The sequence below is a fragment of the Epinephelus lanceolatus genome, chromosome 22 (genome assembly GCF_041903045.1).
Source record: "Epinephelus lanceolatus isolate andai-2023 chromosome 22, ASM4190304v1, whole genome shotgun sequence".
NCBI classification, from domain to species: Eukaryota; Metazoa; Chordata; class Actinopteri; order Perciformes; family Serranidae; genus Epinephelus; species Epinephelus lanceolatus.
In genome coordinates this window covers 153,834-168,686 of record NC_135755.1, presented here as the reverse complement: position 1 = coordinate 168,686, position 14,853 = coordinate 153,834, and the positions used below count along the sequence as shown (strand labels likewise).

The 14,853-nt window shown below is 45.4% G+C and overlaps 1 protein-coding gene across 4 annotated transcripts in view; it reads left to right on the top strand.

The window, feature by feature from the left end:
* LOC117245761 (phosphatidylinositol 4,5-bisphosphate 3-kinase catalytic subunit alpha isoform-like) overlaps positions 1-14,853 on the top strand; it is a 116,892-nt gene that overhangs the window by 66,435 nt on the left and 35,604 nt on the right. For all 4 annotated transcript variants that reach the window (XR_013488503.1, XM_078164044.1, XM_078164045.1 and 1 more), the window contains 7 exons: positions 1,549-1,634; positions 1,729-1,834; positions 1,946-2,098; positions 2,196-2,327; positions 10,130-10,254; positions 10,547-10,628; positions 10,797-10,961. Coding sequence is in view for 3 of the 4 variants with exons in the window: in XM_078164044.1 (XP_078020170.1) it covers positions 1,549-1,634; positions 1,729-1,834; positions 1,946-2,098; positions 2,196-2,327; positions 10,130-10,254; positions 10,547-10,628; positions 10,797-10,961 (849 nt within the window). In the remaining variant the exon portion in view is untranslated. The remainder of the gene's footprint in view (positions 1-1,548; positions 1,635-1,728; positions 1,835-1,945; positions 2,099-2,195; positions 2,328-10,129; positions 10,255-10,546; positions 10,629-10,796; positions 10,962-14,853) is intronic.

Genomic DNA, 14,853 nt, shown 5'->3' with positions numbered 1-14,853 from the left:
AGTAGCTTACAACAACATTATTGAAAGTAATAATATTATAGTTATAGTTCTGGCTACTGTGGTACAATATGTTGAAAGTATGTATTAATATCTGGCAGTATACATGTGTGACAATAGTCATATGTGTATAATAACAGTAGAAGTATGACTAATGACTAATGATGGCAGCAGCAGCAGGAGGCATCTGGCAGGACCACGGCAGCAGCACAACCACACACGTCACGCTGTCCAGGCACCGCTGTGATATGAGTTAATCTGAGAGACAGTGGAGCACAAAGGCTCCGGAGAAGAAGCCGAGTTAGTGACATCCAGAATGGCCGAGTTAGCAAGATGCAGTAATAGAATACGAGAGACTGAGAGAGAGAGAGAGAGAGAGAGAGAGAGAGAGAAGGTGCCCGGTGTATTATAGGGGGGTCCTCCGGCAGACTAGGCCTAAGTCAGCCTAACTAGGGGCTGGTACAGGGCAAGCCTGAGCCAGCCCTAACTATAAGCTTTATCAAAGAGGAAAGTCTTAAGTCTAGTCTTAAATGTGGAGACGGTGTCTGCCTCCCGGACCGTAACAGGAAGATGATTCCACAGGAGAGGAGCCTGATAGCTGAAGGCTCTGGCTCCTGATCTACTTTTGGAGACTTTAGGGACCACGAGTAACCCTGCGTTCTTGGAGCGCAGTGTTCTGGTGGGATAATATGGCACTATGAGCTCTCTAAGATATGATGGAGCTTGACCATTTAGAGCTTTGAATGAATGAATGAATGAAAAAAAGAAACAATAAATCAATCAGCCGTTAGTGGAAGGAGCGTCACCCTCATCTCCACGCCGTATGTGTTGATCGAAGAAGTCTTGCGCAGCCTTCGCAGTGGAAAAATTGTGTGTCACATCACAGAAGGTCAAGATGAGAGTGGCAGGGTGAATAAATCCAGATCTCAAATTAAGCCTCCGCAGCTCCGATCTGACTTGATTGAAGGTTGCTCTCTGCTTCATGGTTTCAGCACTGAGATCTGGGTAAATGCTGATCCTTCTCCCATTATGAATTAAAGTACGGGATTCTGCTGCCAGACGAATAATCTTCCTTTTGACCTCAAAGCTGTACAGCCTTGCGATCATGCATCGGGAGTCCTTCCTGGCAGGTCCGGTGCGGTGCGCTATACTGATCAACGGAGCGGGCCCAATGGACTCTTCCCCGAACAGTTCATATAAAACTTTAGTTGTAAAAGTAGTAGGGTTACCAGACTCAGCACCTCCAGGAAGGCCAAAAATTCTTATGTTAAATTTTCGGCTGAAAGATTGTTCAACAAAACTCCATCAGGCAGAAATTAAATAATTAAATAGTGCGGGACAAGGAGAGAAGCAGCTAAGCGTGTCACGGCATGCTACCGGAACCGGAAAAAAATGGTTGTTTTGTGTCTCTGGGATTGTTTTGTGTCTCTGTGGTTGTGTCGTCTGTCCTCCTGTCCCCTTGGACTGTCCCTAATGTACAGACCTGACATCAGTTTGACATCAGTGAGTCACAGTGTGTAAAGGTTTAAATATGTGTGTGTTTGTTTATAGATCTATGTGAGAACAGGTATCTATCACGGTGGAGAGCCGCTCTGTGACAACGTCAACACTCAGAGAGTCCCCTGCTCCAACCCCAGGTAACACACACTTACTGTATACACACCTTTTACCGCCTCTCTTTTCCTCTGTCTGTCTCACCTGTCCGTCTCACCTGTCTCTCCTTATTTCCAGGTGGAACGAGTGGTTGGCGTATGACATCTACCTGGCTGACCTCCCTCGCTCAGCCAGACTCTGTCTGTCTATCTGCTCTGTGAAGGGAAGGAAAGGAGCCAAGGAGGTGAGACCGGAAGGAGACAGGGGCACATGAGTAAACAAAATAATTAATGAAGGAATGGCTGAATTAACCTGTCTGTCTGTCTGTCTGTCCGTCCGTCTCTCTGTCCGTCAGGAGCACTGTCCTCTGGCCTGGGGGAACGTCAACCTCTTTGACTACACAGACGTTCTGGTTTCTGGTAAAGTGGCTCTCAGTCTTTGGCCAGTCCCTCATGGGCTCGAGGACCTCCTGAATCCTATCGGAGTCGCCGGTTCAAATCCGAACAAGGTACACAACACCTCTGTTGACCTGTCTCTCCACCTGTCCATCACAGTGAGGACATATAATTAATTCAGCTGATTGATTGATTGATTGTCTTCTGTAGGAGACGCCTTGTGTGGAGCTGGAGTTCTCCTGGTTCAATCAGACTGTTGTTTTTCCAGATGAGCAGCAGATAGAAGAACACGCCAACTGGACCATCAGCCGAGAGCTGGGCTACAACTACTGCCAAGGACTGGTAAGGACAGGTAACATAAACATATACACAACTACTGCAGAGAACAGGTAACATAAACATATATACAACTACTGCCAAGGACAGGTAACATAAACATATATACAACTACTGCCAAGGACAGGTAACATAAACATATACACAACTACTGCAGAGGACAGGTAACATAAACATATACAGTACAGGCCAAAAGTTTGGACACACCTTCTCATTCAATGCGATTTCTTTATTTTCATGACTATTTACATTGTAGATTCTCACTGAAGGCTTCAAAACTATGAATGAACACGTGGAGTTATGTACTTAACAAAAAAAGGTGAAATAACTGAAAACATGTTTTATATTCTAGTTTCTTCAAAATAGCCACCCTTTGCTCTGATTACTGCTTTGCACACTCTTGGCATTCTCTCCATGAGCTTCAAGAGGTAGTCACCTGAAATGGTTTTCCAACAGTCATGAAGGAGTTCCCAGAGGTGTTTAGCACTTGTTGGCCCCTTTGCCTTCACTCTGCGGTCCAGCTCACCCCAAACCATCTGGATTGGGTTCAGGTCCGGTGACTGTGGAGGCCAGGTCATCTGCCGCAGCACTCCATCACTCTCCTTCTTGGTCAAATAGCCCTTACACAGCCTGGAGGTGTGTTTGGGGTCATTGTCCTGTTGAAAAATAAATGATCGTCCAACTAAACGCAAACCGGATGGGATGGCATGTCGCTGCAGGATGCTGTGGTAGCCATGCTGGTTCAGTGTGCCTTCAATTTTGAATAAATCCCCAACAGTGTCACCAGCAAAACACCCCCACACCATCACACCTCCTCCTCCATGCTTCACAGTGGGAACCAGGCATGTGGAATCCATCCGTTCACCTTTTCTGCGTCTCACAAAGACACGGCGGTTGGAACCAAAGATCTCAAATTTGGACTCATCAGACCAAAGCACAGATTTCCACTGGTCTAATGTCCATTCCTTGTGTTTCTTGGCCCAAACAAATCTCTTCTGCTTGTTGCCTCTCCTTAGCAGTGGTTTCCTAGCAGCTATTTGACCATGAAGGCCTGATTCGCGCAGTCTCCTCTTAACAGTTGTTCTAGAGATGGGTCTGCTGCTAGAACTCTGTGTGGCATTCATCTGGTCTCTGATCTGAGCTGCTGTTAACTTGTGATTTCTGAGGCTGGTGACTCGGATGAACTTATCCTCAGAAGCAGAGGTGACTCTTGGTCTTCCTTTCCTGGGTCGGTCCTCATGTGTGCCAGTTTCGTTGTAGCGCTTGATGGTTTTTGCGACTCCACTTGGGGACACATTTAAAGTTTTTGCAATTTTCCGGACTGACTGACCTTCATTTCTTAAAGTAATGATGGCCACACGTTTTTCTTTAGTTAGCTGATTGGTTCTTGCCATAATATGAATTTTAACAGTTGTCCAATAGGGCTGTCAGCTGTGTATTAACCTGACTTCTGCACAACACAACTGATGGTCCCAACCCCATTGATAAAGCAAGAAATTCCACTAATTAACCCTGATAAGGCACACCTGTGAAGTGGAAACCATTTCAGGTGACTACCTCTTGAAGCTCATGGAGAGAATGCCAAGAGTGTGCGAAGCAGTAATCAGAGCAAAGGGTGGCTATTTTGAAGAAACTAGAATATAAAACATGTTTTCAGTTATTTCACCTTTTTTTGTTAAGTACATAACTCCACGTGTTCATTCATAGTTTTGATGCCTTCAGTGAGAATCTACAATGTAAATAGTCATGAAAATAAAGAAAACGCATTGAATGAGAAGGTGTGTCCAAACTTTTGGCCTGTACTGTATACACAACTACTGCAGAGGACAGGTAACATAAAAATATATACAACTACTGCAGAGGACAGGTAACATAAACATATACACAACTACTGCAGAGGACAGGTAACATAAACATATATACAACTACTGCAGAGGACAGGTAACATAAACATATATACAACTACATCCAAGGACAGGTAACATAAACATATACACAACTACTGCCAAGGACAGGTAACATAAACATATATACAACTACTGCAGAGGACAGGTAACATAAACATATATACAACTACTGCAGAGGACAGGTAACATAAACATATATACAACTACTGCAGAGGACAGGTAACATCAACATATATACAACTACTGCCAAGGACAGGTAACATAAACATATATACAACTACTGCCAAGGACAGGTAACATAAACATATATACAACTACTGCAGAGGACAGGTAACATAAACATATATATAACTACTGCAGAGGACAGGTAACATAAACATATCAAATCAAATCAACTTTATTTATATGGCACTTTTCATACAACAGTAACACAAAGTGCCTCACAGAGGTTAAAAACAACAAAGATCCAAACAGAAAACAAAAAGAAAAGAGAAAACCCAACCCTCCCACCCAACAAAAAGCTATTTAGCTCATAAAATTGAGTTAGTAGCTAGGTAAGAATGATCTTAAACAGAGACATAAAATGCATCAAAACTAAAACCTATAGGCTAACTAAAATAACAAGAGATAAAGGTTAAATGAGATAAGAACGTAAAAAGAGGAAGGGTAAGAACATAATAAATAAATAAAAAATAGATAATAGATGGATAAATCAGTTATAAGAGGAATTAGAAATAGATCAATAAAGAGATCAGTTAAAAGCCTGATTAAAAAGATGAGTCTTGAGCCTCTTTTTAAAAACATCAACAGTCTCTGCAGCTCTGAGGTTCTCCGGCAGGCTGTTCCACAATCGGGGGCCATAATAATTAAATGCCGCCTCCCCGTGTGTTTTAGTCCTAACTTGTGGTATGGTTAAAAGGCCGGTGCCGGAGGACCTCAGGGTCCGCGAGGGTTGATATGGTAAAAGCAGGTCAGATAAATAAGAAGGCCCAAGACCGTTAAGACATTTAAAAACTAATAAAAGAACCTTAAAATCGATCCTGAAGCGCACGGGGAGCCAATGCAGCAATTTTAAAACTGGTGTAATGTGCTCCCGCCCTCTGGTCCTCGTCAGCACTCGTGCGGCTGAATTCTGTAATAATTGTAGATTTGAGATACTCTTTTTGGGAAGACCAGAGAGCAGGGCATTACAATAATCTAACCTCCAGGAGATAAAAGCATGCATCAGCACCTCCGTGCTGGCCTGAGAGAGAAACGGGCGGACTCTGGCTATATTTTTAAGGTGGTAGAAATCTGCCTTTGTTATGTTTTTAATATGTGGAATAAAACAGAGCTCAGAGTCAAAAATCACACCCAGATTTTATACAGATTGTGTTGGTTTAAAATCCTGTAGTTTTGGTAGAAGTTTCTCTCTCTGGCCTTCAGGACCAATGACTAAAACCTCTGTTTTGTCCTGGTTGAGCTGCAGGAAATTCACTGCCATCCATGGCTTGATCTCTAAAATGCAGTTAAAAAGGGCATCAATTGGCCCTGTGTCATCAGGAGACACGGCGATGTACAGCTGTGTGTCATCTGCGTAACTGTGGAAGCTGATGCCGTGCCTCCTGATGACGTCCCCCCGAGGAAGCATGTAGAGATTAAAAGGAGTTGGACCTAAAATTGATCTCATGGGTTCCTGAGGAACATGTATCCATACTTACAAAGAAGTGTCGATCAGTAAGGTAAGAGACGAACCAGTTAAAAACAGTACCAGAGAGGCCGACCAGGTGCCTCAGTCTATTTAATAAAATGTGATGGTCTACTGTATGGAAGGCGGTGGTTAGATCCAGTAGTACCAAGACTGTGAGTTTATGGTTATCTAAATTGCACCTGATGTCGTTTACAATCTTTAAAAGGGCTGTCTCAGTACTGTGGTTCATCCTAAAACCAGACTGATACTTCTCTAAAGTGTTGTTTGTATTTAAAAAATCATTTACTTGGTTAAAAACCAGTTTTTCTAAAATTTTGCTTAAAAATGGTAAGTTGGATACACGTCGATAATTATTAAAAATGTTGGGGTTTAAATTGCTCTTCTTCAGAAGGGGCTTCACTACCGCCATTTTCAAGGAGGCCGGGAAGACACCTGTCTGAAGAGAGCAATTCACCATGTACAGTAGCTGTTTCTCAAAGAATCCATAAAATGTTTTAAAAAATGGTGTGGGAATTGGGTATGAAAGGCAGGTTGTGGGCTTTACTTGGGAGAAAACTCGACAAAGTGTCCTCGCATCAACCAGGGCAAAACTCTCCAGTGTTTCCTCAGGTAAAAGCAATGATCCAGGTGTGTTGACCGTTAAAATCTGTTGCGATAAGAGACTGGATCTGATGTCATTGATTTTACTTCTGAAGTGGTCTGCAAAGTCCTCACAAAGGGCATTGGTCGTTGTCTTAGGTGATCTATTAAAATTACTGATTGTTAAAATATCAATTTTGGAGAAGAGGAATTTGGGATATATACAACTACTGCAGAGGACAGGTAACATAAACATACATACTATTACTGCAGAGGACAGCTAACATAAACATATGTACAACTACTGCAGAGGACAGGTAACATAAACATATATACAATTACTGCAGAGGACAGGTAACATAAACATATATACAACTACTGCAGAGCACAGGTAACATAAACATATATACAACTACTGCAGAGGACAGGTAACATAAACATATATACAACTACTGCCAAGGACAGGTAACATAAACATATATACAACATATATACAACTACTGCCAAGGACAGGTAACATAAACATATACACAACTACTGCCAAGGACAGGTAACATAAACATATATACAACTACTGCAGAGGACAGGTAACATAAACATATATACAACTACTGCAGAGGACAGGTAACATAAACATATATACAACTACTGCAGAGGACAGGTAACATAAACATACACACAACTACTGCAGAGGGCAGGTAACATAAACATATATACAACTACTGCCAAGGACAGGTAACATAAAAATATACACAACTACTGCAGAGGACAGGTAACATAAACATATATACAACTACGGCAGAGGACAGGTAACATAAACATATATACAACTACAGCCAAGGACAGGTAACATAAACATATACACAACTACTGCAGAGGACAGGTAACATAAACATATACACAATTACTGCAGAGGACAGGTAACATAAACATATATACAACTACAGCCAAGGACAGGTAACATAAACATATACACAACTACTGCAGAGGACAGGTAACATAAACATATACACAATTACTGCAGAGGACACTTAACATAAACATATATACAACTACAGCCAAGGACAGGTAACATAAACATATATACAACTACTGCCAAGGACAGGTAACATAAACATATATACAACTACTGCAGAGGACTGGTAACATAAACGTATACACAACTACTGCCAATGACAGGTAACATAAACATATACACAACTACTGCAGAGAACAGGTAACATAAACATATATACAACTACTGCAGAGGACAGGTAACATAAACATATATACAACTACAGCCAAGGACAGGTAACATAAACATATATACAACTACTGCAGAGGACAGGTAACATAAACATATACATAACTACTGCAGAGGGCAGGTAACATAAACATATATACAACTACAGCCAAGGACAGGTAACATAAACATATATACAACTACAGCCAAGGACAGGTAACATAAACATATATACAACTACTGCAGAGGACAGGTAACATAAACATATATACAACTACTGCCAAGGACAGGTAACATAACCATAAATACAACTACTGCTAAGGACAGGTAACATAAACACATAAACAACTACATCCAAGGACAGGTAACATAAACATATATACAACTACTGCAGAGGACAGGTAACATAAACATATATACAACTACTGCCGAGGACAGGTAACATAAACATATATACAACTACTGCCAAGGACAGGTAACATAAACATATATACAACTACTGCCAAGGACAGGTAACATAAACATATATACAACTACTGCAGAGGACAGGTAACATAAACATATACACAACTACTGCAGAGGGCAGGTAACATTAACATATATACAACTACTGCCAAGGACAGGCAACATAAACATATACACAACTACTGCAGAGGACAGGTAACATAAACATATATACAACTACTGCAGAGGACTGGTAACATAAACGTATACACAACTACTGCAGAGGACAGGTAACATAAACATATATACAACTACTGCAGAGGGCAGGTAACATAAACATATACACAACTACTGCAGAGGACAGGTAACATAAACATATATACAACTACTGCCAAGGACAGGTAACATAAACATATACACAACTACTGCAGAGGACAGGTAACATAAACATATATACAACTACTGCCAAGGACAGGTAACATAAACATATATACAACTACTGCCAAGGACAGGTAACATAAACACATGTACAACTACTGCAGAGGACAGGTAACATGAACATATATACAACTACAGCCAAGGACAGGTAACATAAACATATATACAACTACATCCAAGGACAGGTAACATAAACATATATACAGCTACATCCAAGGACAGGTAACATAAACATATATACAACTACATCCAAGGACAGGTAACATAAACATATATACAACTACTGCCAAGGACAGGTAACATAAACATATATACAACTACTGCCAAGGACAGGTAACATAAACACATGTACAACTACTGCAGAGGACAGGTAACATGAACATATATACAACTACAGCCAAGGACAGGTAACATAAACATATATACAACTACATCCAAGGACAGGTAACATAAACATATATACAGCTACATCCAAGGACAGGTAACATAAACATATATACAACTACATCCAAGGACAGGTAACATAAACATATATACAACTACTGCCAAGGACAGGTAACATAAACATATATACAACTACTGCAGAGGACTGGTAACATAAACGTATACACAACTACTGCAGAGGACAGGTAACATAAACATATACACAACTACTGCCGGGGACAGGTAACATAAACATATACACAACTATTGCAGAGGACAGGTAACATAAACATATACACAACTACTGCAGAGGACATGTAACATAAACATATACACAACTACTGCCAAGGACAGGTAACATAAACATATATACAACTACTGCCAAGGACAGGTAACATAAACATATATACAACTACATCCAAGGACAGGTAACATAAACACATATACAACTACTGCCAAGGACAGGTAACATAAACATATATACAACTACTGCCAAGGACAGGTAACATAAACATATACACAACTACTGCAGAGGACTGGTAACATAAACGTATATACAACTACTGCCAAGGACAGGTAACATAAACATATATACAACTACTGCGAAGGACAGGTAACATAAACATATATACAACTACTGCAGAGGACAGGTAACATAAACATATACACAACTACTGCCAAGGACAGGTAACATAAACATATATACAACTACTGCAGAGGACTGGTAACATAAACGTATATACGACTACTGCCAAGGACAGGTAACATAAACGTATATACAACTACTGCCAAGGACAGGTAACATAAACGTATATACAACTGCTGCAGAGGACAGGTAACATAAACATATATACAACTACTGCAGAGGACAGGTAACATAAACATATATACAACTACTGCAGAGGACAGGTAACATAAACATATATACAACTACATCCAAGGACAGGTAACATAAACATATACACAGCTACTGCAGAGGACAGGTAACATAAACATATACACAGCTACTGCAGAGGAGAGGTAACATAAACACATATGCACAACAACTCTGTCCATCCCTTTCTCTCCCTGTCCCTCCCTGTCCGTCCCTGTTTCTGTGTCTCAGAGCAGTCGTCTGGCCTGTGACAGCAGTGTATCAGCAGGTGATGCAGAACAGCTTCGTTGTCTCTGCTCCAAAGATCCTCTGTACGAGCTCTCAGAGCAGGAGAAGGACTTCCTCTGGAGACACAGGTGAGGGCGGGGCTTCCTTTGGAGAAACAAGTGAGGGCGGGGCTTCCTCTGGAGACACAGGTGAGGGCGGGGCTTCCTCTGGAGACACCAGTGAGGGGCAGGGCTTTTATCTAGCTCACTCTACCTTTGTCTTTCCCTTTGACTTTCTCTACCTGTATGTGACTTTGTGTCTTCCTTCCTGTTTACACCTGTCTCTGTGTCTCTACCTGTCTTTAACTGTGTCCGTCTTTGTCCCTGTCTGTGTTATTGTCTCTGTCTGTGTCTCTGTGTGTCCCTGTCTCTCTCTCTGCAGACATTACTGTGTAAACATCCCTGAGTCTCTTCCTAAGCTGCTTCTGTCCGTCAAATGGAACTCAAGAGACGAAGTGTCCCAGGTACAAAACACTCTTCGGTCAGGATGGTGTCTCACTGTGTCTCAGTTTGTCTCATCAGTTACCTGTGTTTGTCCTCCTGCTCCTTCTGCTCCTCCTCCTCCTGCTACTCCTCTTCCTCCTCCTGCTCCTGCTCCTCCTGCTCTTGCTCCTCCTCCTGTCCCTCCTCAGATGTACTGCCTGTTGAAGGAGTGGCCTCTGATGGAGCCTGAATCAGCTTTGGAGTTGTTGGACTGTAACTTTCCTGATCCGATGGTCAGAGAATTTGCTCTGCGCTGCCTGGTTCAGAATCTGACCGACGACAAGCTGTCACAGTACCTGCTGCAGCTGGTACAGGTGAGTCTACTGCTGCTACACCTCCAGCTACACCTTCTGTTACACCTGCTGCTACATCTCCAGCTACATCTTCTGTTACACCTGCTGCTACACCTCCTGCTACACCTCTTGCTACACCTCCTGTTACACCTGCTGTTACACTTGCTGTTATTCCTCCTGCTACACCTCTTGTTACACATGCTGTTAGACCTGCTGCTACACCTCCTGTTACACATGCTGTTACACATGTTGCTACGCCTCCTGCTATACCTCCTGTAACACCTCCTGCTACTCCTCCCCCTACACCTCCTGTTACACCTGCTGCTACACCTCCCTCTACACCCCCTATTACATCTTCTGTTACACCTTCTGTTACACCCGTTACACCTCCTGTTAAACGTTCTGTTACACCCCCCTTTTCACACATCATGTTATAATTCTGTTGCACCTCATGCTACACCTCCCGTTACAGCTGCCACTACACTTCCTGTTACACTTCCTTCCCCATGGGCAAAGGGCCAGCCACCAGGCGCTCGCCCATGGGCCCAAACCCAGGCCCATGGGCGAGCGCCTGGTGGCTGGCCCTTTGCCCATGGGGTCCGGCCGGGCCCAGCCCGAACCAGCTAGATGGGCTCGTCCCCCTGCAGGCCCACCACCCGCAGAGGGATCCAGAAGGGATCGGTGCTATGTGGATTGGGCAGCAGACCAAGGCAGGGGCATTGGCGGTCCGATCCTTGGCTACAGAAGTTGGCTCTTGGGACATGGAATGTCACCTCTCTGGCGGGGAAGGAGCCGGAGCTTGTGGAAAAGGTTGAGCGCTACCGGCTAGATATAGTCGGCCTCAACTCGACACATAGTTCCGGCTCTGGAACCCAAGTCCTTGAGAGGGGTTGGACTCTCTCCTTTGCTGGAGTTGCTCCGGGTGAGAGGCGGAGGGCCGGGGTGGGCTTTCTGATAGCCCCCAGACTCTGCCTGTACGTTGGGGTTCACCCTGGTAGACGAAAGGGTTGCTTCCCTGCACCTTCGGGTCGGGGGAAAAGGTCCTGACTGTTGTCTGCGCTTATGAGCCGAACAACAGTTCAGAGTACCCGCCCTTTTTGGAGTCCCTGGGACGGGTGCTGGACAGTGCCCTGACTGGGGACTCCATTGTTCTGCTGGGGGACTTCAACGCTCACGTGGGCAATGACAGCAGGACCTGGAGGGGAGTGATTGGGAGGAACAGCCTGCCTGATCTGAACCCAAGTGGTGTTCAGTTATTGGACTTCTGTGCGGGTTGCAGTTTGGCCATAACTAACATCATGTTCAAACATAAGGATGTCCATCGGTGCACGTGGCACCAGGACAGCCTAGGTCGCAGGTCAGTGATTGACTTTGTAGTCGTATCATTTGACCTGCGGCCATATGTTCTGGACACTCGGGTGAAGAGAGGAGCAGAGCTGTCAACTGATCACCACCTGGTTGGATCAGATGGCAGGCGAGGACGCCGCCGCGCAGACCTGGCAGGCCCAAACGAACAGTGAGGGTCTGCTGGGAACGCCTGGCGGAAGAACCTGTCCAGATGATCTTCAACTCCCACCTCCGGGAGAGCTTCGACTGCGTCCCGAGGGCAGAGGGGGACATTGAGTCCAAATGGGCCTTGTTCCGCTCTTCCACTGTCGAGGTGGCGGTTGCGAGCTGTGGCCGCAAGGCCACTGGGGCCAGTCGCGGCAGCAATCCCCGAACCCGCTGGTGGACACCAGAGGTGAGGGGAGCCGTCAGGCTGAAGAAGGAGGCCTACAGGGCAGGGTTGGTTTGTGGGTCTACGGAAGCAGCTGACGGGTGCCGGCGGGCCAAACAGAGCGCAGCAGCGGCAGTCGCGGAGGCAAAAACTTGTCATTGGAGTTGGTGGGAGGGGTTTGGTGACTTCTGGGGCAGAAGTCGCTGACGTAGTGAAGCAACTCCGAGGCGGCGGAGCCCCAGGGGTGGATGAGATTCGCCCTGGATATCTCAAGTCTCTGGATGTTGTAGGGCTGTCCTGGCTGACACGCCTTTGCAACATTGTGTGGACATCGGGGGCAGTGCCTCTGGAGTGGCAGACCGGGGTGGTGGTCCCCATTTTCAAGAAAGGGGACCAGAGAGTGTTTTCCAACTACAGAAGGGTCACACTCCTCAGCCTACCCGGTAAGATCTACTCCAGGGTGCTGGAGAAGAGGGTCCGGTCGATAGTTGAACCTCAGATTGAGGAGGAGCAATGTGGTTTTCGTCCTGGACGCGGAACTGTGGACCAGCGCTTTACCCTCGCCAGGGTGCTGGAGGGGGCATGGGAGTTCGCCCAACCGGTCCACATGTGTTTTGTGGATTTGGAGAAGGCTTACGACCGTGTCCCCAGGGGCATCCTGGGGGGTGGTGCTCCGGGAGTAAGGGGTTGGTGGCCCCTTGCTAAGTGCCATCCAGTCCCTGTACTGACGAAGCGTGAGTCTGGTTCGCGTGGCTGGCAGTAAGTCGGACCTGTTCCCGGTGAGGGTTGGACTAGGCCAGGGCTGCCCTTTGTCACCAGTTCTGTTCATAACTTTAATGGACAGAATTTCTAGGCGCAGCCGAGTGGTGGAGGGTGTCAGCTTCGGTGACGGGAGAATCTCGTCCCTGCTTTTTACAGATGACGTGGTCCTCCTAGCTCCATCGAACAGTGACCTCCAGCTCTTGCTGGGATGGTTCACAGCCGAGTGTTTAGCGGCTGGGATGAGAATCAGTTCCTCCAAGTCTGAGGCCATGGTGCTCAGCCAGAAAATGGTAGATTGCCCACTCTTTCGGGCATGTCCAACCGGGAGGAGACCTCTGGGACGCCCCAGGACACGCTGGAGGGATTACATCACCCGGCTGGCCTGGGAACGCCTCGGGGTTCCCGCGGAAGAGCTGAGGGAAGTGGCTGGGCTGACTGTCTGGGCTTCTTTGCTGAGGCTGCTGCCCCCACGACCCGGATAAGCGGAGGACGACGAGTACAAGTACGAGAATATGTAAAAATACAATAAATAATAAAAAAGCACAATAAAAACAATAAATAAATCGTGACACTCAGAGGAGATCTCAGTCTATGGCGCACACAACCCACATTTTCATTACTTCAGTGATGTCTCTGGCAAAGAAGCTGTTCCTTAGCCTGTTTGTTTTTTCCTTCAGTGTCCTGAAACGTCTGCCTGAGGGCAGCACTTGGAACAGGGAGTGTCCAGGGTGGGAGGGGTCCCGGAGTATGTTCTGTGCTCACTTTTGACAGCGGGCCTTGAACAGTTCCTCGAGGGATGCCAGAGGACAACCTGTGATTTTTTGAGCTGTGTTTATAAGTCTTTGGAGTGCTTTCCTGTCTGCTGCAGTACAGCTGCTAAACCACACGCACAGGCAGTATGTCAAAATGCTCTCTATGGAACAGTGGTAGAAGGACACCAGCAGGTTTTGGGTCCGGTGGTTGTTCCTGAGAACCTGCAGAAAATGCAGTCTCTGCTGGGCCTTCTTGACATTTGTGGTGGTGTTAACACTCCATGTGAGGTCGTCCTTCAGATGTACTCCCAGGAACCAGAAGTCAAAGACCCTCTCCACACTGTCTCCTCCGATGAACAGTGGTTGAATGACGTTCTTTTTTGCCCTCCTAAAGTCTACCACCATCTCTTTTGTCTTGGTAGTGTTTAGGATCAGGTTGTTTTCTGTGCACCACACCAACAGCCGCTTCACCTCATCCCGATACGCTGACTAATACCCCCCGAGATGAGCCCCACCACGGTGGTGTCATCAGCGAACTTTATGATGCAGTTGCTGGCCTGTGTGGGGGTACAGTTATGTGTGTATAGGGTGAAGAATAGTGGACTCAGCACACAGCCCTGTGGAGAGCCTGTGCTGAGGCTGATGGCTGAGGAGAGGTGGGCACCTACTCTTACCCTCTGGG